This window comes from Carcharodon carcharias, chromosome 4 (assembly GCF_017639515.1).
Source record: "Carcharodon carcharias isolate sCarCar2 chromosome 4, sCarCar2.pri, whole genome shotgun sequence".
Taxonomy (NCBI): Eukaryota; Metazoa; Chordata; class Chondrichthyes; order Lamniformes; family Lamnidae; genus Carcharodon; species Carcharodon carcharias.
The window spans coordinates 184014585-184038922 of record NC_054470.1 but is presented as its reverse complement, the minus strand read 5'-3'; the positions used below and the strand labels follow the sequence as shown (position 1 = coordinate 184038922).

At 44.5% G+C, this 24338-nt stretch overlaps 1 protein-coding gene across 2 annotated transcripts in view; it reads left to right on the top strand.

Moving 5' to 3' along the window:
- The first annotated feature begins 3223 nt into the window (after positions 1–3223).
- galntl6 (polypeptide N-acetylgalactosaminyltransferase like 6) overlaps positions 3224–24338 on the top strand; it is a 1468073-nt gene continuing 1446958 nt past the window's right edge. Inside the window, exons 1-2 of one of the 2 annotated variants that reach the window (XM_041186365.1) lie at positions 3224–3248; positions 3571–3913. In XM_041186365.1, coding sequence (XP_041042299.1) covers positions 3779–3913 — 135 coding nt within the window. In that variant the 5' untranslated portion in view covers positions 3224–3248; positions 3571–3778. Of the gene's footprint in view, positions 3249–3570; positions 3914–24338 lie in introns of those variants that run through there. The other variant, XM_041186364.1, reaches the window with a different exon arrangement.

Below are 24338 nucleotides of genomic sequence, written 5' to 3'. Positions count from 1 at the left end.
CAGTTCTGGGCACCACATTATCGGAAGGAAATGAACACATTAGAGAGAGTGCAGAAGAGGTTTCCAGGAATGGTCCCAGAGATGAGCAACTTCAACTATGAAGATAGATTGGTGAGGTTGGGACTGTTTTCCTTGGAGAAAAGAAGGCTGAGAGGAGACTTGATAGAAGTTTTCAAAATGATAAGGGGGCTGGACAGAGTAGATAGGGAAAAGCTCTTCTCACTCGTAAAACGATCAAGAATGTGAGGGCACAAATTTAAAGTGATTTGTAAAAGAAGCAAATGTGATGTGAGAAAAAACTTTTTCACACGAGTGGTTTGGGTCTGGAATGCACTGCCTGGAAGTGTGGTGGAGGCAGGTTCAATCAAGGTATTCAAGAGGGCATTAGATGATTATTTGAATCGGAACAAGCAGGGGTAAGGGAAAAGGCAGGGCAGTGGCACTAGGTCATGATGCTCACTTGGAAAGCTGGTGCAGACATGATGGGCCAAATGGCCTCCTTCTGTGCCATTAAGATTCTTTGATTCTGTGAGCTGCAACCTCTCACATCCTACCCAGTTTTGAAATTCAGACCCTTCAAGACAGCAGAAATTACAGGCAGCCTGGGAGTCCATGATTTGACTTAAGCTCCTATTGTACAGGAGTATTATATCCCACACCCTCTACACCAAATACCTGCTTATGAGTTGTGCCTCTTCAAAAAGGGGACACTGTCATTTGGTGAAGTTGGGCTAACCTAATGTTTCCTCATTGGTTTATTTAGATAAGGCAACACCTTTACTCTTATTTACAGAGCAGCCTTCAACAGGATGATATGGAACTATTCACAGTTCATTCCCAGAACACTGTTCTTCTCTGATTGATTTAATAATTCATCTTAAACTTCTCCTGATATCTTCTTCTTGAGCAGTCCCACGGGATCGAGGATGACTTGTTTCCACTCCGTTTTGATGGGTTCCCAGATGACTGATAAGTCCAATGCTCAATCTGCAGACTCTGCCTGATGATGGGGGGAGGGGCGGGTGTGGGTAACAGGTGGTGCTTGAAGGGTTGGGTAAGTGGTTTGTGTAGGGGTTTGTGTGCTCTCTCCAATGCCTTGAAGACACCTCTGCACATTCTCAATAAAGTCTCTCGATGTGTTTGGCGTCTCCCTGAATAAACCTTCATTTTGCTCAGGACTCCCAAGAGTCAGTGGGAATGTTTGACCACTTCAGGGATGTTTTGAGGGCGTCCCTAAAGTGTCCTGCCACGATTGAGTTCCAAGTTGCCTGGATGCATACAGCTCCCACTACACTGAAGACGCTGGACTCCATCCAGGACAAAGCAGCCCGCTTGATTGGCAACACATCTACAAACTCCCTCCATCACTGACGCACAGTAACAGCATTGTGTACCATCAACAAGATGCACTGCACGAATTCACCAAGGCTCTTTCGACAGCACCTCCCAAACCCACGACCACTTCTGCCTAGAAGGACAAGGGCAGCAGATAGATGGAACACCACCACCTGGAAGTTCCCCTCCAGGTCACTCATCATCCTGACTTGGAAATATATCGCCGTTCCTTCACTGTCCTGGGTCAAAATCCTGGAACTCCCTCCCTAACAGCACTGTGGGTGTACCTACACCACATGGACTACAGCAGTTCAAAAAGGGCAATTAGGGATGGGCAATAAATGCTGGCTCAGCCAGCGACACCCACATCCTGTGAATGAATTTAAAAAATGTCGTTTTGGGAGTCTTACATGATGTTGAAGTCACTAATTTGACATTTTTTTTTCAAAAAGACTCTAATTTGTAAAGAGACCGATGCTAATGAAGTGACCAGATGTACTTTCTTTGCAACAGTGTGCATCTTTAGATCAATAGTATATAAGGATTTGTGTGTGGGTTTGGCTCCATCGTGGAGTGGAATATGTAACTACAGCGTTGGAGAGACAAGTACCTGGGGACTAGGCAGTGGGACACTGATCTCGCTCTCTCTCTCTCTGAATGATACTGCATGTCCCTTTTCACAGGTTTAAAACTTGACTTCTCAAAGTCCACTTGTATGTGTGAGTGGGATCACGCCAGCAGCAGGCGAGAAAGAATGATGTCGTTAAACTTAAAGAAGCAGCGACGTGGAGAGTGTTTAAATAGAATGGAGTGATCGGGAAAGAGAGAGAGAGAGGGGGGGAGAGGGAGGTGAAGGCACTTGGTCAGACGAATGGAGGTGACCATAAGCGAGTTCAGGAGGATTCATGTCGAGGGACTGGGACCAATATATACTTCCAGATAAGACACCGATTGTTTTATTAAAAGGAATGCAGTCAAGTGCTGCAAGGAGAAAAGACAGGCTGAAAAATCCCAACACAGCCAAGTGCCCAGAAAAGCAACTGCTGCGCGTTGCTACACGTTTGATGACCCAGTCCCTTATAAATGCTCATCAAGAACTTAAAAAAAACAGTCCACACAGCCGGGGTGGGTAGCAGCCAGCGGACTCCCTGTCTCCCACCCACCCCCTCTCTCTCTCTCTCACTCTCTTGACGAATACAAACTCTTTTTTTTTCAGATGTCATTGACTGCAGACGATTATTTTAAACCCAGAAGCTGGGACGGCATTTGCCTGCGTCAGCCACTGAATGGTATTGGGTGCACCGCTGTTTAAACAGGGCCAGCCTCACTCTGTGAGCTACCAGATACCAACCACATTGACTCGATTTTTTGCTTTAAATTATTATTTTCCTCCAACGCTACCCACCCATTTTGGAAAGGGATATATATATGTATACATATTTATATCTCTCTCTCTCTATATATATATATATATACATACATATGCCGGCTGGGCTCGTTTGCTTTGTCTATAATAAGGTGCCTGTCCTTTCAGAGGGACTACACACGTGTGTTTTGGAAGAATTAAGCTGAACGGGGACAAATGAGACAGGGTCAGATCAGGAGCATTCCTGGTGAGTGAAGCAGCCGCCTCGTTTCTTTCTGAAGCCCTCATGGTGTCAGTGAGGATCATCTCCCTGGGATCACTGACAGTGCCAATCGACCCGAGACCCGCAGCTTCCGGCTTTCACTTCACCGGGAGAGGGATCGTGCACTGATCTGAGCAGAATTGGACCACACAGTGAGAGGGAGGAGGAGGGAGGGAGGAGGAGACGGCGGCTTGCCAGGCCCGGGGAGTGGACAAAGTCACTGTCAAATTGGCTGAATGAGGAGATCATTGCGGCGGAAACATCTACAAGTGCCCACATCCCGAGGTAAGTGAGGCTGAGTCCAGCAGGCAAAAAAGTATTAGTTCAATCCCTGGCTCTGCACATCCCCACTCTCCTTAATATCGAATTAAAGTGGATAGACGCTGCTCGTCGTGCTATTGTCAATACCCATCTCCAGCAATTACATTTAATGTAAATACACTTGTGTGTTAATGCATATTGTGTAAAGTTGTGTCAACCATTAACTGCCCTTACCAATTTTCCCAAGTTTGGCAACATCCTTCTAGCATGCAGACAATTGCTGGAATCCGCGTGGAATTGTCTCTAAAAAAAATTTGTGATTCTACTTTCCTTTTTGTTTTTGCAGATTGCCAGATTTTTCGCTCCCTTGCAAATCACGGGTGACCCTCTTGCCCTGCAGAAGCTTCCCCCCTCCCCGCCGGGCGGGTTTTGCAGGCTCCAGCCCTCCCTCTCTCTCTCTCTCTCCAAAGTCTTTGGAGCACTCGGCGCTGAAGCGGTCCAGTTTGTTGGAAAGAGCCTGGAAGGAGGGGGAAAAAGTTACCCACGCTGCTGGGATGAAGCGAAAGCAGAAACGGTTCTTGCAGATGATCGGCCTCTTTATCGTGGCTCTGGTTTTCTTACCCAACGTTGGACTGTGGTCCCTTTACAAGGAGAAGCACTTGGAAAAATCCCCAGAACCGGGAGGTCAGGTAAACGGAGGAGGAGGTGGTGGGGAAGGGGGGGGGGGGGGGGGGTGCGAGGGGGAGATGCTGGGGGCAAGGAGGGAAGGTTGGAGTGGGCGCAGTGACTGGGAAAGGGGGACTACAGGATAGCGCAGGGTGGCAATGGGCAATGCAACTAGTAGCGGGTACCAAATCCCGCCTGAGTTCAACCTGTCTCCCCCCCTTCTGTATGTAGGGCAGGGGTCAACGCATTACTGATAAATGTCACTCCATTCCCCCCCCCCCCCCACTTCTGTCCCTTACTTGCAAAAGTATCGTTCATTGTCTTGCAATTTGCAATCTGTGCTGAAGTTTGATGAATTGTATCCCATGAGGTTTTAACAGTTGCCTTGACTTGAGGTGGCAATTGGGATTGATGTGGGCGGAAACAGAGTTCAAACCATCACCTACTTTGTAATCGGGATCGAGGAAGTCAAATTTCGCTGAATAACTAGCATTGCGAGGCAAGGAAAAAGGACTTTACCAATGTTTTTTCTTTAAAGTGTCAGATGCTATACCTGGCAATTAATGTGTCTTTTTCAGCTTTTTATATATAAAAAAAATGAGCTGAGTTTTATTTAAGTTCTGATTCTGAGCAGGAGATGTTCTTTGTTGAAGTTGAAAGCACAATTGGATCCTAGCGCTGTGAACATTAGTTAAATTGGAAGGCTAATTAGCCTTTTTCTTTCAGACCAGAGTTTCCCTATCACTCTGGAAAGCAGTTTGTGCACTAGAATTAACACACCAAATTAACACCTTTGATGTATGTTAATGCCCTCAAAGTTTCAACAGTTAGACTGAAGCAGGAGATCAAAACTTTGTATGTGCTGATCCTGAATGGCTATGGAAACCATTCCTCTTTTTCAGGCAGCTCTGTGTTACTGTTATCATCCCAGGCTGGAGGGAATCCAGGTTTCGAAACTGATAAATGTGACTCTCAGTGCTTGTGAATGAATCCGCAACATGTTCTCCGAGCTTGGAGTTTGGAGGCAGTCTCTTATTGATTTGTAAAGAAGTGCATTGTAGTGAAGCCTTACAATGCTCACAACAGCAGTGCTGTTGGTTCTCAGGAGTGAAGAAGTGAGAGAACCATCAATTTTCACCAGTCAATAATGACTCATAGATGTGCAGTGACACTTTGTTTTTTCAGAGAAGTCTTTTTCCTGTGCTGATGAAGCTAAATGGCGTTAGTAATGGTGAATGAAGCCAGCAACAGGTATTTCCAGGCCAGGTTAACCATAGTTATATGTAAAGTCCCTTGCACTTTAACCTAATCAAGTGCCTAATTCCTAATGTCAGACCCCACTGCTTCATCATCACTTCCACCCTAACCCTAAAGCTTCTCTCTCTCTCTCTCTCTCAGAGAGTATTCTAATCTCTCTATGCCATCGCCCACCCTAACTCTGCAACCTCTTTCAGCCCTACAGTCCTCCAATATCTACCTCTTTTTGAAACCCATGAAAAATAAATGATCAACCCATGGGGCACTTTTACGTTGACTGTAACAAAAACTTTAAGGGAAACTTATCAAAGGAAAATGTCGTTCCAAGCCCCCTCGCCAGCCACCCCCTCTGTTGCAGAAGGCCTCAAGTGTGCTGGTGGACACTGTGTGCTCCCTCCACTATATATCAGCACTCCTCCCTTTATGGCCTCTTGAGCATCCTGGATTTTCATCACTCTGCCACTGATGCTTGTGCCGTCAGCTGCACAGACCCTAAGCTCTGGAATTCCCTTCTTAAATCTCTACGTCTCTCTCTCTCCTCCTTCTGCTGCCACTCCTTAAAACCTACCCATTTGATGAAGGTCTCGGTCACCCATGTGAATATCACCATATGCGACTTTGTGTCAAATTTTGTCTGATATCCTTCCTGTGTATCACCTTAGGATGTTTCACTACATTAGACATGCTCTCCAATTGCAATCTTATTGCTAATTTGTGCCAAGTTACTTGTGTTATGGATTGTGTTTATTTGGGACTGAGTTAGGCTGCCTGTACTTAATCTGTGTAGAATGTTATATCACAGAAGGGATGAATTTGGCCAACTCTTTGAAAGAGCTATCCATTTAATCCTACAGCATTGCGATTTTAAAAAAATTCAATTCTATATTCCCCTTTTAATATTACTAGTGGACCTGCTTTCACCACCTTTCAAGAAGGCAGCTCACCACCACCTTCTCAGGGCAATTAGGGATGGGCAATAAATGCTGGCTTTGATAGTGACATCCACATCCCATGAACAAATAAAAAAAAACAATCAGGCAGGGCATTCCAGATCAGAATAACTGACTGTAAAAAAAAAAATCTCATCTCACACCTGGCCCGTTTGCCAATTGCTTTAAGTCTTTGTTCTTTGGCTAATGACTTTCCTGCCAGTGGAAATAGTTTCTTGTTACTTATTCTGTCAAAATCCTTCATGACTTTGAACATCTCTACTTAATCTCCTCTTAACCTTCTTTGTCCTGAGGAGAGCTTCTTCAGTCTTCTTCAAGTAAATGGAGTCCCTCAACCCTGCTACAATTCTAATGTAAATAACTACAGAGCAATGTTATGGATTGCACAAATGAATTTTTGGACTGTTCAATTAAAACAAAATTGTACAGTAAGATTGTACTGATTAGGGTAACAGGCTAGCAATTCGGAGATTGTTTTACTTGCAAATTTTGGAATTGCATTCAATAAAATGGGTCTCTAGCACCTGGGAAAATGACTATAAGCAGTAAGTGGATTGGTCAAGGAAGGGAACATGCTGCCTCTACCTGCTGTGTCCTCTATGACTCCAGTCCACACTGCATAGTTAACCCTTGATGCCCTCTAAATTGTCGTACCAACACTCAATTGTCCAAACGTTAGGCAATGTTCATTGAAGTGCAGTGATGCCTATACCCTGAGGGAAAATAATAGTGATTTTCGTGAGCTAGAATAATGGTGACTCATGAGAGATTTTCAAATTAAGGTGGTTCTGATTTTGTGAATTCAAATTCAAATCCAAGTCTGCTTTTAACAGCAGCAAGTTGCATTTATATAACACCTTTAATGAGCCACCATGTTCCAAGGCAATTCACAGGTGCATCATCAATCAAAATTTGACACCGATCCACATAAGAAAATATTAGGACAGATAAGCCTTGGCACATTTTAAGGACTGACTTAAAGGAGGAGAGAGAAAGAGGTGGAGAGGTTTAGGGTGGCAATTCCAGGGCTTAGGGCCTAGGTAGTTGAAGGCGTGGCTGCCAACAGTAGAGCACACGGTATGTTGGCATTTATTGCAAGAGGATTTGAGTACAGGAATAAAGAAGTCTTGCTGCAATTGTACAAAGCTGTGATGAGACTGCATCTGGAGTATTGCGTAAGTCTAAGGAATGATACACTGGCCATGGAGAGAGTGCAATGAAGGTTCACCAGACTGATCTTTAGGATGGCAGGAACGTCCTATGAGGAGAGATTAAGGAGACTGGACCTGTATTCTCTAGAGTTTAGAAGAATGACAGGTGATCTCATTGAAGCATACAAAATTATTACAGGGCTCGACAGGGTAGATGCAGGAAGGATGTTTGCCCTGGCTGGGGGAGAGGGGGGTGCTGTAGAAATAGGGGACACAGTCTCGGAATAAGAGGTCAGTCATTTAGGATCGGAGATGAAGAGGAATTCCTTCAGTCAGAGGGTGGTGAATCTTTGGAATTCTTTATCCCAGAGGGCTGTGGGGGTTCAGTAATTGAGTATATTCAAGACAGAAATCCGTAGACTTCTAGAGACTAAAGATATCAAGGTTAATGGACGAGTGCCAGAAAATGGGGTTTAGGTAGAAGATCAAGCATGATCTAGTTGAATGGTGAAGCAGGCTTGAGGGGCTGAATGGCCTACTCCTGCTCCTATTTCCTGTGTTCCAACAATGAAATTCAGAGATGCCGAGAAGGATTTAATTGGAGGAGTGCAGAGTTTCATTATCAAGAGTGCAGTGTAAGCAGGAACATTGCTGATATGTAAGAAACACATATCACCAGCAGAACACGGGACCTTTTGAGGATTATTTAAGTGCCTACTAGTATAGATGATTCTTGAGGGGCAATAGGCTGGATATAAATGTGTAATTACCACTGGAGCAATTTCACTAACTCTACTATGCCAATTTGGTAAGGTATGGACTTATTAGTAGATTGCTAGGAACCTGATGTGCATGTCCCACTGGTGTTTATTTCTGATCATTCACGTTTTTTGGTGCTGAATATTTTGGTTAACTGAAGGGAATCACCGAGCTGGAAATAAATGCTTAAAATTGAATTTAGATCCTTTGAATTAAGCTCATTGAATTTCGAGGAATACGCTGTAGAAAGCTAGTGATTCAGTGGTGACCTGCAATGCTGACTTATTACTTCTCTACACTGAGGTAACATTGTTTTTTTTTTAAACGTTTAATAGCTGCTTTACTATTTGTTAAGAGATGGATGCATCAAATCTGCACTTCTTGAGAGTGGGCCAAATTTGCTTTTTTTCTCTCTTCTAAGTAAATCCAGAATGAATTCCGAATTCAACCGTGTTCAGCCTCAGCTTGCATTGCAATCTGTTTCACTGGAGAATCCATACATTTTCTGACTCGCCACAAGACGGTGGGATGGTCACTAACTGCAGCAGATGGCGAGATGGGATGAAGGAGTGGCTGGATGACTTCTGGCCCAGCTTCAGTTGCGCAAGTGATCCATGATTGTGTCCAGATGCTTTCAAACACTATGTCCTTTGGGGAGGAAGCATCAGAAAAGGTACCTCTGGCATGCATTTGAAAGGCTGAGCAGCTCGGGTCTCTTTTATCTAGAAAAGAGAATGCTGAAGCGTGAACTAGTCGAAGTCTTATAAATTATGAAGGGATTTGATTAGTGTGAATGGACAGAAGGTGTTTCCACTTGTGGGGGAAGTTCAAAACTGGCAGACATAGATATAAGATGAGGAGTTCAGGAGAAGCTTTAACCAGAGATTGTTCGAATGTGGAACTTGCAACCACATGGAGTGGTTGACATGGTTAGCATAGATGCATTTAAGGGAAATGTAGATAAGCACATGGGAGAAAGAGAAATAGAAGGATGTGCTGTTAGGGTGGGAGGAGGCTTGTGTGGAGGGGAAATGCCGGCGCAGAACAGTTGAGCCAAATGGCTTGTTTCTGCACTGTTAGGCCTGTGTAATTGCAGCATAAATGCATTGCTGGTCCTGCCACAGTGTATCATGGAGTAGATAGGAGTCCAGATTCCTATGTAAGGTTAACCACTCAAAGAAGAGTTGGGCCAGATCAGATGAATGAAAATTGCTTGAACCTGAACACCAATTTGTTACTGAAATATTTAACAGTACGCATAGAGACATCCTTCCTCTCCATCTAGTTTGGTGTCTAAACCAGGCCCTTACAAGGGGAGGACAGTGGTGTAGGCAGGGTTCAACATACCATACAAATGTAAAACTGCTATTGGAGATTGGTTGCCTGTTGTAGAAGCTGCCCATTTGTTAATTGATTCAGATGGAGATGAACATTGGATGGTTCCTCTGTGACCTGGCTGACTCCTAGTACCTACTTTTGCTGAGCAACTTGAAAATCTTCCACAATTGTTTTTTAGACAAAGCGACTACTCGTAACATAAGTTTAAATAAAGCATTGGTTATGACATTGACGTTCTTTTTGTTATTTTCTGATTAGTATTTCCATTCTCGGTCCTAACCCTTTCTCCATGAACTCTCGAGTCCATGTGGAAGGGTATCATTTTCCCCATTAACCATAGCAAATGAAGGAAAATGTAGCCTTTCCTTCTTGCACACACCTTCATGACTCTCTGAACCGAATCTGTGATCATTTCACACTTGGGTAATCAATGCAGTAAGATATTTTCGTGCAGTGTTAGGGCATCAGTATTGGCGCCTTTATTATTTCCATTTTCTGTAGCTAATAAATTTGTCTACTTTCTTGAAGATATGACTTTAAGAAGCTTAAGCAATTACGTTGTCAATACTGTAAGTGAAGTTTTGGGGTGATTTTCTTTTTCTGATCATTTATGAAATGCAATAATCATGAATGCTATAGTAAGGCAGTAATTCACCTCTTCTTGTCAAATAAGAGTAAACAAAGCACTCTTGTAAACCACTGTGACTCAATAAGACAGATCAAAATATTCCAGTTTAGAATTTTATCATGCAGGACTTGTGTGAGCCTGAGGAGTCTCTGCTGGTTGTTATAGAAGATCCCAAAGGGATTTTTTGTCAGGATGGTGACATGCTGCTCATTAGAATCCAGAGTTTTGCTTGAAACGCTATTTTCTAAATTGAGCATGGGACCTAGAAACACTTTTTTTTGCTGATTCTTAGGTTTAAATGGATGGTTATTACCAGCGCAATCTTCATATGGGACCACTTACATGAAATCACATATACTGCTGAGAGTCAAAGGACTTCTACATTACAAAGCAGTTACCCACAGAGCTTTGCAGACACTAGACCACAAATGTGCTTTAGCGGTATGTCCCCCGGACCGTATAGCAGCCAATATAAAGCTAGTTCATGGGGTGTTTAATTCAAGTGTTGAATTCTACTTCAAGAAATAGCCAGAACATATGTTTCATAATTTTGCCTGCAGTTGTTTAGCAGATATACATGCATCAACAGCAACTTGCATTTAGATAGCACCTTTAACTTCATAAAAGTGCTTCACCTTACAGGAGGGCTATCAGACAATTATTGACACTGCATCAAAGGAGAATTATTAAGATGGGTGTGACTAAGAGCTTCGTTAAAGAGGTGGATTTGAAGGAATACCTTAATGGAAGACTGGCCAGCCAGGGAAGCATTGAAGTAGTCAAGTTTGATTCTAATAAAAGCATGGATAATGGTTTCAGCAGCAGATATGCTGAGGCAAGGATGGAGGTGGTTGAAATTACATGGTGGCAGTAGGCAGTCTTGATATTGAAATCAGTTCTAAGTTCCAGGACAACCTATACAGGGTAACCATTCACTGGATCTTGTCCATTCACACTAGCCCACCACCATTTTCTCCCTTCCCCTCTCCTCTGTGAAGACATTGAGACCTTCCTGTGACGTGGTTTCATAGGAATCGAGTGTCTTCTGGTTATCTTCCCCACCCTTGACCCCGCCATGGACATATTAATGTCTGGGCTCTGGCAGTGAGTGCTGGCAGACATTTTGGGCATGGAAGGTATTTGGGGTGGGAGGGATGGTGGTGGTGGCAGAGGCAGGAGTGGGGGTGAGAATCGTGGCTGAGACTAATCCTGAATCTGAAGTCGTCACACACACAGGCACAGTTCCAATAGAAGCTATCGATGTTGATAGGTCTGGGAATTTGGCTGCCTTTGACTGCAGAGTGGAGAACCCACTTGAAGTGCCTCTACTGCCAGCATCGGTAACCTCACCAATCTCTGATCCCTGGCTAAGTATTGAATGAACTTGCCGAGACATTGGGATACTTCATTACCAGCAGGGCTACTTTCCTTTTCTGTTTAACGTGCTTTTGTATCGGGCCTGAAGTGCTCCGTCTGATTTATTTTTATAATGTCGCACTGCACTTGACCTACAACTTCCATGAGAAAGGTTGATGCGTAGGAGGTTGGATTAGTTCAACACATAAGAGCTAAATCCAGGGATAAGAATGATCATTACCACTTTGTTTGCAGATATGAGAGTCTTTAATTGCAGGGTGATGGAAAATGAATTAATAATCATGTATTTTAATATTAATTAGGCCATTAACTGCTGTTGAAACTGTTGTGGTTCCTCATTGAAAATGACTTTGAGAGAGATCTTCTAGCGTTGAGATATTTGCCCTCCCCCCTCCCCCCTCCCCCTCCCCCTGACCACTGTGCAAACATTGGCACACAGACGCGTCAGATCTTTGTATGGAGTTCCTTTTTGCTCGCTGCTTTAGTAAGAGGCGTTAATCCAATTGAAGCCATGTTTCCATGAGGACGGTGAGTGATGAAATATTGTACGAAATTCCTGATTCACACTGCGCATGTCTGAATTCCTACAGTGCCTAGTTTTCAGAACATGATCACAGCCTAACCTGATAATTAATTTTTTTCTCGCTAAATAATTGAATTCTCTGGTAATTCAAATTGAGTGGGGATTTAGTGCTGAAAAACATGTTGCATTATCATATCATTTGAATTGAGCAATTTTGAATTAAGAGAAGCAAAATGCACCATGACAGAACCTAAAAAAATGAATGTTACTTGATGCACTTGTATTAATTTGCTTGTCCTGCTGTTTTAATGGAGACATTAACTCAAACAGATTGATGCCTTTATTAAAATAAAGGGGAGAGGAATTTGATGCATGTGCTTTAAGGAGTTGGACTACGGCGCCAGCTGTCATGTCTACCTTGCAGTGTCCAACAGATTCTGTTCCTGTTTGTTAATCTGCTTCCTGGCAGGAGACTCCCAATTCGTGGGGGCAGGTGTGAAATATAAACTATTTCTGTCATACCACCTTTGGGTAACTGAGTTAATTAATGATTCATAGACTTACATAGAATTTACTGCACAGACACAGACCATTCAGCCCAACTAATCCATGCTCGTGTTTATGTCCCACACTAATTTGTCTCACCCTAATTCATCTCACCCTATCAGCATAACCTTCTGGAATTTGCTCCCACATCTACTTATCTAGCTTTTGCTTCCCTATATCTATGCTATTCAATCACATCAATCTGCTAAAAAGTCTAAAAGGACCAGCTGGCATTGACCTAGATACTAGAAACAACAACAGCAAACTCAGCCCTGTTGACACTGCAAAGTCCTCCTTACTAACATATGGGGGCTAGTGCCAAATTTAGGAGAGCTGTCTCACAGACTAGTCAAGCAACAGCCTGGCATAGTCATACTCACTGAAACATAGCTTACAGACAATGTCCCAAACATCACCATCACCTTCCCTGGGTATGTCCACCAGCAGAACAGGCCCAGCAGAGGTGGCAGCACAGTGGTGTACAGTCAGGAAGGAGTTGCCCTGGGAGTGCTCAACATCAACTCCAGACCCCGTGAAATCTCATGGCATCAGGTCAAACATGGGCAAACATGGTTCTCCTGCTGATTACCATGTACCATCGACCACAGCAGATGAATCAGTTATCCTCCACATTGAACACTACTTGGAGGAAGCATTGAGGGTGGCAAGGGTGCAGAATGTACTCTGGGTGGGGGACTTCACTGTCCATCACTAAGAGTGGCTTGGTAGGACCACTACTAATCGAACTGGCCGAGTCCTAAATGACATAGCTATTAGACTGGGCCTGCAGCAGATGGTGAGTGAACCAACAAGAGGAAAAAAAGTACTTGACTTCATCCTCACCAACCTGCCTGCTACAGATGCATCTCTCCTTGATATTAACGGTAAGAGTGACCACCACACAGTCGTTGTGGAGACGAAGTCCCATCTTCACATTGAGGATACCCTCCATCATGTTGTGTGGCACAACCACCATGCTAAATAAGATAGATTTCAAACAGATCCAGCAATTCAAGACTAGGCAAAAAAGATGCCGTGGGCCATCAGCTTTTGCAGAATTGAACTTGAACATAATCTGTAACCTCATGGCCTGGCATATCCACAACTCTACCATTACCATCAAGCCAGGGGATCGACCCTGGTTCAATGAAGAGTGTAGGAGGGCATGCCAGGATCAGCACCAGGCATACCTAAAACTGAGTTGTCAACCTGATGAAGCTACAACACAGGGACAACATGCGTGCCAACTATCATAAGCAGCAAGTGATAGATAGAGCTAAGCGATTTCACAACCAACGGACCAGATCTAACCTCTGCAGCCCTGCCACATTCAGCTGTGAATGGTGGTGGACAATTATACAACTCACTGCAGGAGGAGGCTGCACAAATATCCCCATCCTCAATGATGGAGGAGCCCAGCACATCAATGTAAAAGATAGGCTGAAGCATTCGCAACAATCTTCAGCCAGAAGTAGCGATTGGATGATCCATCTCCGCCTCCTCTGGATGTCCCTAGCATCACAGATGCCATTCTTCAGCCAATCGATTGACTCAACATGATATCAAGAAATGACTGAAGGCAATGGATACTGCAAAGGCTATGGGCCCTGACAACATTCCAGCAATAGTACTGAAGACTTGTGTTCCAGAGCTTACCCCGTGCCTATCCAAGCTGTCCCAGTACAGCTACAACACTGGCATCTAACAGACAATATGAAAAAATGCCCAGGTATATCCTATACAAAAAATGCAGGAGAAATACAACCCAGCCAATTATCTGTCAGTCTACTCTGCATCATTAATAAAATGATGGAAGGGGTCATAAACAGTGTCATCAAGCAACACTTGCTTAGCAATAACCTGCTCACTGATGCCCAGTTTGTGTTCTGCCAGGGCCACACAACTCCTTCCTCATGAAAGCCTTGGTTCAAATACGTATAAAAGAGCTGAACTCCAGAGGCGAGGTGAGAGTGACTGCCCTTGACATCAAGGCTGCATTTGACTGAGTGTGGCATCGAGGAGCCCTAGCAAAACAGGAATCAATGGGAATCAGGGGGAAAACTCTCCACTGGTTGGAGTCACACCTAGCACAAAGGATGATGGATTTGATTACTGGAGGTCAGTCATCTCAGCTCCAGGACATCACCGTAGGAGTTCCTCAGGGTAGTGTCCTCGGCCCAACCATCTTCAGCTGCTTCATCAATGGCCTTCCTCTCATCATAAGGTCAGAAGTGGGGATGTTTGCTGATGATTGCACAGGGTTCAGCACTATTCGCTATTCCGCAGATACTGAAGCAGTCCATGTCCAAATGCAGCAAGAGCTGGATAATATCCAGGCTTGGGCTGGCAAGTGGCAAGCAATGACCACCTCCAACAAGAAGAAAATCTAATGGTCGCCCCTTGGCATTCAAGAGCATTACTATCAACATCCTGGGGGTTACCATTGACCAGAAACTGAACTGAACTACCCATATAAATACCGTGGCTACGAGAGCAGGTCAGAGGCTAGGAACCCTGCGACGAGTAACTCACCTCCTGACTCCCCAAAGCGTGTCCACCATCTACAAGGTACAAGTCAGGAATGTGATGGAATACTCTTACTTGCCTGGATGAGTCCAACTTCTACAACACTAAAGAATCTTGACACTATCCAGGACAAAGCAGCCCGCTTGACTGGCACCCAGTCCACAAACATTCACTCCCTCCAACACTGACGTATGGAGCAGCAGTGTGTAACATCTACAAGATGCACTGCAGGAATTCACCAAGTTCCCTTAGACAGCATCTTCAAACCCACGACTTCTACCATCTAGAAGGACAAGGGCAGCAGACACTTAGGAACACCACCACCTGGAAGTTCCGCTCTAAGCCACTCACCATCCTGACTTGGAAATATATCACCGTTCCTTCACTGTCACTGGGTCTAAATCCTGGAACTCCCTCCCTAACAGCACTGTGGGTGTATTTATGTGGACGGTAGTGGTTCAAGAAGGCAACTCAACCTTCTCAAGGGCAATTGGGGATGGGCAATAAATGTAGGCTTGGCCAGTGACACCCATATCCCATGAATGACTAAATTAAAAATAAAGAAAATATTCACCTTGACTACCTTGTGTTCACGAGTTCCACATTGTAACTCCTTTCTGGGTAAAGAATTTTCTCCTGAATTTCTGTTCTTCATGTTCTGTGATCTGGGCTTAAACCTCCAATGAAAGAAGAGAAGGTTTTTGGACTATTGAGCTTTCTCCTACAAACCATGCTAAGATCATGTTTTTTGATGTTTTCTTCATTGGGATGTGGGTGTCGCTGGCAAGGCCAGCAATTTGTTGCTCATCTCTAATTGCCCTTAAGAATGCTCTTGTGTCTCCTAATGTAAAGTTTACATCAGGCCATTGCTTGGGTTCACTGACTCTGGCCTTGTGATTTTCTAGCATCCTCCTTTCCATTATTGGTGGCCAGGCCTTCAACCATCTCAGTGTCTAAGCTCTGAAGTTCTCTCCCCAAATCTCTTTGTCTCTCCAGCCTTCTCTCTTCCTTTAGACACTGCCTAGTACCAAACACTTTGACCAAGATTTTAGGTACCTGTCCTAATGTGTGGCTCAACGTCAGTTTTTTGTCTGATGACTCTCCCTGGGCCATTCTACAGCATTGAAACCGCTACGTAACTGTTGTTCATTAATAGCTTGTTTGATGGTTAAAATCTAAATCATAGTCCAATGGAAGTTATTTTGTGGCCATCTGAAATCGGGCAAGATTACGTATGCTTTTTTTCCATATTTGTTCATGGGATGTGGTCATCGCTGGCTAGGCCAGTAGTTATTGCCCATAACTAATTGCCCTTGGGAAGGTGGTGAGCTGCCTTCTTGAACCACTGCCGTCCATGTGGTGTAGGTACATCCACAGTGCTGTTAGGGAGGGAGTTCCAGGATTTTGACCCAGCGACAGTGGAGGAATGGCGATATATTTCCAAATCAGGATGATGTGCGACTTGGAGGGGAACTTCCAGGTGGTGATGTTCCCATGCATCCCACTTCTAGATGGCAGAGATCATGAGTTAAGAAGGTGCTGTTGAAGGAGACTTGGTGAGTTGCTGCAGTGCATCTTGTAGATGGTACACACTGCTGCCACTGTGAATCAGTGGTGGAGGGAGTGAATGTTGAAGGAAGTGGATTTAGTGCCAGTCAAGCAGGCTGCTTTGTCCTGGATGGTGTCAAGCTTTTTGAGTGTTGTGGGAGAGTAAGGCAAGCGAAGAGTATTCCATCACACTCCTGACTTGTGCCTTGTAGATGGTGGACAGGCTTTGGCGAGTCAGGAGGTGAGTTACTCATTGCACGATTCCTAGCCTCTGACCTGCTCTTGTTGCCATAGTATTTATATGGCTAGTGCAGTTCAGTTTCTGGTCAATGGTAACCCCCAGGATGTTGATAGTGGGGGATTCAGTGATGGTAATGCCATTGAATGTCAAGGGGCGATGGTTAGGTTCCCTCTTGTTAAAGATTGTCATTGCCTGGCACTTGTGTGGCACAAATGTAACTTGCTACTTAACTGTCAAAGTCTGAAAGCTGTGCATGTCTTGCTGCATGTGGGCACAGACTGTTTGAGTACCTGAGGAGTTGCCAATGGTACTGGATTCTATGCAATCATCCACGAATACCCCCACTTTTGATCTTATGATGGAGGGAAGGTCACTGGTGAAACCGGTGAAGATGGTTGGGCCGAGGACACTACCCTGAGGAACTCCTGCAGCAGTGTTCTAAAGCTGACACGATTAACCCCAAACAACTAGAACTGTCTTCCTTTGTGTGAGGTATGCCTCCAACTGGTGGAGAGTTTTCTCCTTGCTTAAACCAATAAGCCAAAAACAAAATAAAGATGGATTTAATATTTGGCACAAATCTATATATATATGTTGGCAAAAGAAAGTACTGTCTGGCATGTAGAAGAAATGCCTATGAAAATTGTTGATATCGCCCAGGAAGAATAAGAGAAAAGAAACAAGGGTGCGGGGTGATCATGTGTTTGGGCAATATTAGTGCAGTTTCTAGTGGGGATGAGGTTGCAGCTGAATAGATTCGACTCAAAGCTCGCAATCTCACTCTGAGACCACAAGGAGAGCTGATGTGGGAAATTAAATTCTCGCACAGGCCAGTAGGTGGTGCTCTTTTGACCTTTTTCTTGGTAAAGGCTCATTGTGCCATTATTTGCTGTAGCAAGGTAGCTCACGTTGTTTGCTGCTCCTTCGACTTGCAGTTTTAGGTTTTAGATTTTTCTCCTGTGTGGAAAGCTGTGAACTGCTACTGTCACAGCGAAGGAAAGGGCCTTCTGGGACCCGAGTGAACAGGGCAAGCAACTGTGTGTATCTCCGTAACCAATCAGACTGAAGAACTGTGAAATGGCGCAAGGCCTGAGCAGGAAGCAGTAATTAGAGAGGCGAATTAAATGCCAATTCAGACATATGAAAGGAAATACAGAATTTCAGAAGAGGGAGAGAGGTGGACTAGCTAGATATCAAGAAACCCAGAAGAATAGATTCCCCTCAGGCTCCGTTGAATTCAACGGCAGAAGCAGATTAGCAAACTTCCCGGACACAGCCAGAGTGTCAACACCGAGGCTGCAGTCAGGGAGCGGAGGAGAGCCAAGGAAGATTGGGGACTCCAGGGAAGGATGGGGACGATGTGGTGGAGGAAGACTGGAGTCCGGAGCAAGGAACGATCACACAGGGGAGCTGGAGCCAGGGGAGATACGCGACTGGTGTCGGTGGAAGGTGGGTGGGTGGGGTGGTGTTCAGTCGTGCTAGGGGTGGGGCAGATTTGTGCAGTAGGTAGCGAGTAAGTGGAAAGGTATTTTGTAAGAATTTGGACCTGGTTAAGATTTAGGGCTGCTGGTAGCTTTAGTCAATATAACTTTGTATCCCAAATTTATACTTTCTCCGGATCTCCCTGAGCTGACCTACAAGGCTTAATCAAGTGATGGAGACAATCAGGTATAATCAATCAAAGTAGAATTGATTAAGCAAGAATGGTAAAAAATACTTAATAAAAGGCAGCGGAGATAGCTCGAATATTCTTGTTCCCCCTGAGAGTCCAGAATCCCTCAGCTGCTGACAGCACAGGTGAAGTCTTATAAGTTCTTGTCCTGATTTCAGCTCTGTCTCAGGAGAATTGTCACCACAGGAGCGATGGTGATGACTGTGTCAACCATACCTTGAAATCTTCAATATCTATCCTTAATTCTGAGTGTCCTGGTGCCATATTTGGGCGTGGCATGTTTTAACCCTTTCAGTCAGCTAAAAGTGAGGCCACTAGCTTTATCCCCGCCTCAGGTCATGTAAATAGAAACTGAAAACAGATGTTCATTCTTTATACTCCATGCTATCTTTAGGTGTTACATGAATTAGAAGTACCAATGACATTCCCATAAACCATGTTGCTTTCTTTTCACAATATATGGCCATTCGGCCTCCTCAACTTGTTTTTACACACACATAAGAACTGGTCATGCATGTCCAGGAAGTCATTGGTACCAGGTGGTAAGTGATGTCTCTCATGGTGACACAGAAAATATAAGTAAAGAAAATGTCTTAAATGACCTTCCCGAGCGGGACACTTATTATCAGTGTATTGGAAAACTCTTCTAATTAAAAGGTATACCTGTTGTATTAGCCTTATCACGATAGGGAGGGATTCATGCTAAGGGTAGAACTAGTAAGCGATGTGGACAGGTTAGGTGGGTGGGCAAAAATTTTGGCAGATGGTGTATAATGTGGGAAAATGTGAACTTGTCCACTTTGGCAGGAAGAATAGAAAAGCAGTTTACTATTTAAATGGAGAGAGATTGCAGAATTTGATGGTGCAGAGGGATCTGGGCGTTCTGTTACATGAATTACAAAAAGTTAATATGCAGGTACAACAAGTGATTAGGAAGGTAAATGGAATGTTGGCCTTTATTGGAAGAGGAATGGAATACAAAAGTAGGGAAGTTTTACTGCAGTTGTACAGGGTGTTGGTTAGACCACATCTCGAATACTGTTTACTGTTCTGGACTCCTTATTTGCAAAAACTTTATAACTGTATTAGAGGCAGTTCAGAGAAGGTTCACTTGACTCATTCCTGGGATGAAGAAAGGTTAGACCATAAGACCATAAGATGTAGGGGCAGAAGTAGGCCATTCAGCCCATCGAGTTTGCTCTGCCATTCACTGAGATCTTGGCTGATTTGATAATCCTTGGCTCCACTTTCCTGCCTTTTCCCCATAACCCTTGATTCCCTTACTGATTAAAAACCTGTCTCCGCTTTGAATATATTTAATGACGCAGCCTCGACAGCCCTCTGCAGTAAAGAATTCCACAGATTAACTACCCTATAAGAGAAGAAATTCCTCCTCATCTCTATTTAAAATGGGCACCCCTTTACTCTGAAATTATGCCCTCTGGTCCTAGACTCTCCCACGAGGGGAAACAACGTCTCAGCATCTACCCTGTCAAGCACCCTAAGAATCTTATATGTTTCAATAAAGTCGCCTCTCATCCTTCTCAACTGCAATGAGTCAGGCCCAACCTACTCAACCTCTCCTCATAAGAGAATCCCTCCATACCCCAGATGAAGCTAGTGAACCTTCTCTGGACTGCCTCCAATACCAGTATATCTTTCCTTAGATAAGGGGACCAAAATTGTTCACAGTATTCTAGGTGTGGACTAGCTAATGCCTTATATAGTTTTAGCAAGACCTCCCTATTTTTATACTCCATTCACTTTGAAATAAAGGTCGAACAGGCTGAGCTTGTACCCACTGGAGTTTAGAAGAATGAAAGGTGATCTTACTGAAGTCTATAAGATTCTGAGGGATTTGATAGAGTAGATACCAGGAGGATGCTTTCTCTTGTGGGGCAGAGTAGAACTAGGGGACACAGTTTAAGAATAAGCCGGCCTACCATTTAAGACAGAGATGAGGATAATTTTTTTCTCTCAAAGGGTTGTTAGTCTGTGGAATTCACTTCCCCAGAAAGCAGTGAGGGCTGGGCCATTGAATTTATTCAGGACAGAATTAGACAGATTTTTGATAGACTAGGGAGTCATGGGTTATGGAGGGTGGGCAGACAGAAAAGTGGAGCCATGATCTTATTGAATGGTGGTGCAGGCTTGAAGGGCTGAATGGCCAACTCCTGCTCCTAAGTCCCTATGTTCCTATGAGGCCTTGGAGGTTCTTACTGTAACTTTAAAACAAAGGGTGCTATGAGCATTCTTAGACAATTAGGTACCTAAATTATCAGCAAGACAGTTCTTCACATTACTGACAGCCTTGAGTTGTTTTAAGCTGTTCCACAGCTGTGAATTGCTAGCAGCTTGTCTTTAACTGTTTAATTACACCTCTCTCAGCAGGCAAGAACTTAAGCTAGTCTATTTAAAGCGTGGTTAATGTGAGATTCCAAAACGTTAGGCCCAATTAATATAAAATCCTTAAATTAATAGATTCCTGAAATCTTAAAGCCCCCATCTCGAGGAAGAAGATATTTATACTGATTCCTCGCAACCAATCTATCTTCATAACTGTAACAGAGGCACATAATGTCATAGAAATTAAAAGTTTTCCATAAAAAATTATGCTTTAAAATCTCTAAGAACAATTAATACTTGAAGGAATTGGACTGCACACTTTTGAAAGTTAATTTTCAGTGCAAGTGGTGTTAACTAGCAGTAACTAAGTTAGCAGTTCCATGTCAGCTGTGACATAGTTAGTAACACTCTCTCTTCTGAGTCAGTGTTTCATAGGTTCAAGTCCCGCTCCAGCACTTGACCACAAAAATCAAGGTTGACACTGAAGTGCATGCTGAGTTAATCCCCAGTGCCCCGGCCAATATTTATCCCTTAGCCGCATCACAGAAACAGATTAACTGGCCATTATCCCATGTGGGAGCTTGCTGTGTGCAAATCGGCTGCCATATTCCCTATATTACAACAGGAACTACACTTCAAAAGTGCTGCCTTGTCTGTGGTGTTCTTTGTGACAACCTGTGCTCATGAAAGGCACTGTGGAAATGCAAGCACTCTTAATCATGGATTTAGACTTGAATCAACAAGATCTGTGGCAAGTTTACTTCTTACCTACCCTCTAAATACAGCAGCTTCATGCCATACAATATATTTCAATTGTGAAGCAAAGACAGCAACATGCTCGGCAACATGCATGGTCAAACAATACATAAAATATAGAGCAATACATTGGCAATTATTACAATTGTGAGGTTTATAAGGTTGTTATGTTTTCAGACTGTGTCTTTAAGGTAAAATGAAAGGGGTTCTGAAGTCTGCCTGACAGCAAGCCTGGGGGGTTTGATTGTTAGAGACTAAAGGGAGCCTGGATTGTTTTACTGGGAAAAAGGTGCAAGGTGTTTACACTTGGAGACAATGGCAGCAGGCTGTGTGCTAACAGTAGATGCAGTGTGAGTCTTTGGGGGAGATGGTGGCATAGTGGTAATGTCACTGGGCTGGTAATCCAGAGCCCCAGGCAGCTATTGGAATTTAAATTCAAATAACCCAAACTCATGTGAAATAGCGCAAAATGACGTTGAGCGTGGGTCCCGGTGTCATCATGCACGTGAGCAATATTGAGATCAGCGGGTGCACGCGGGAGTTGGAGCTGTGCCCGCCGTCAATTAAGGGGCCAATTAAGGCCATTAAAAACCCTATTGCGCACAATTTTACGTTGTCCGGGCGATTTTGCGCTCGTTGCATGGTCTAAACGGGCAGGCAGGCAGCCTGTTTTTAACGAAACCTCATCCAAGGGTGGGGTGCAATGTGCGGGGCGAAATATTATGAGAAAAGATGTCTGGTGACTGATGTTTCTTGAGTTCTGCTGCCGGCTGCTTGAATGTGCTGCATAGACACTGTTTGCTGCATTTTTTTTCCTTCTCATTTAATCTGTCTGGGGTCCGCAGCTCCCTGAGGCAGCTCCGCAGCAGCTGTCTCCCTTCAGGGAGCTCGCTAGAAGCGCCCCCACCCGCTCCCTCGCTTTTGTCGGCGTCCGCCCTCTTCCCAAACCCCCACCCCGCTCGGCAGCGCCGAGGCTTTCTTTGCGCGCGTTTCACGCTGGCTGGTCGTTAATTGGCCAACCAGCGTGAAATTATGTCTGTGGGTGGGGGGGTGGTGGGGGTTGGGGGGTGGGGGTTGGGGGGGGTGTGGTGGGTGGGAGGGGGGGCGAACGTGGGCTGAAACACAGTTTGCACCCACTTCCGTGTCCGACGACCTGGCGCGCATACCAAGCACGTAATTCAGGCTCTGGATTTGAAAACTAGTCTCAGTAATGGCGACCATGAAACTAAAACAAGTGGTGGGGGTGGGTGGAGGGGGTGAGTTATCGAGCTTGGGTAGATGTGGCAAATCAAAGGGTAGATTCAAGGCAGGAGACCGTCATAGCAATCTGGGAAATGAGGATCCTGGACCAACTGTAAGGGGCAGAGAGATAAAATGCTCCGGTAGTCAAGACGAGAGGCAGAATTTTGCCCTCGGTTGGCAGGCGGGACCCACCGGCTCGGTGGAGGGCGGGCAGCCGAACTCCACTGCCAAAGCGGGGCCCGCTGCCATTTTGAGTGGGCGGGCCAATTAAGGTCCACCCAGCGGCCTGCCCGATGGGAACTGTGCGGGGTGGGGAGGGATTCCCCAACTGTCAAAGTGCGCTCTCTCGCCAATGTGTGTGAAATAGGCGCACTGCTCCCTGAGACTAAGTGCTGGGAGATCAGTGACAGGTTAAAAAAACATCAAAAATAGAAAAATAAACAAATTATTGACACGTCCCTCTTGTGACGATGTCACACAAGATGGGACATGTTGATAAATCTCACACAAACTTTATTAAAGTTTTTAAAAACAAACATGAAACCTCATCCCGCCAGTGGATGAAGTTTCATGTTTTATCAGAAGCCCGCTGGAGCTCCAGACCTGCCCGACAGGGGGGGTTCCTCCCAACATCATCCCGTGTCATTTTCCCGTTGGCGAGCAGGCCCCGCCCCCAAATCGCCGACGGGAAAATTCTGGCCTAAGAGTTACAAAAATGAGAAAACTAAAGGCTCTGTGTCTGAACGCGTGGAACATACATTAACAGTTTGGGTGGAGATGAGGAACAGTAGGGAAAACAAGTCACTAGTGGGAGTCGTCTACAAGCCCCCTAACACTAACCACAACTTTTTACAATTTATATCAACGACATAGATGAGGAGAGTGAAGGCATGATAGCTATATTTGCAGATGACACAAAGATAGGTAGGAAAGTACATTGTGAAGAGAACATAAGGAGTTTGCAGATGGATATAGATAGTTTGAGTAATTGGGCAAAAATCTGGCAAATGGAATATAATGTAGGAAAATGTGAAGTTGCTCACTTTGGCAGGAAGAATAAAAAGCAGAGTTTTACTTAAATGGAGAACTGTTGCAGAATTCTGAGGTGCAGAAGGATCAAGGTGTTCTAGTACATGAGCCACAGTTTTGGTCTCCTTATCTGAGGAAGGATGTACTTGCTATAGAGGGAGTGCAGCGAAGGTTTATCAGACTGATTCTGAAGGCGGGACTGACAAATGAGGAGGGATTGATTCGGTTTGGATTATATTCATTGGAGTTCAGGAGAATGAGGGGGGGCTCTCATAGAAACCTATAAAATTCTAACAGGACTAGACAGGGTAGATGCAGGAAGGATGTTCCCGATGGTGGGGGAATCCAGAACCATGGGTCACAATCTGAGGATATGGGGTAGACCATTTAGGACTGAGATGTAGAGAAATTTCTTCACCCAGAGAGTGGTGAGCCTGTGGAATTCACTACCACAGAAAGTAGTTGAGGCCAAAATATTGTATGTTTTCAAGAAGGAGTTAGATATAGCTCTTGGAGCGAAAGGGATCAAAGGATATGGGGAGAAAGCAGGAGCAGGCTG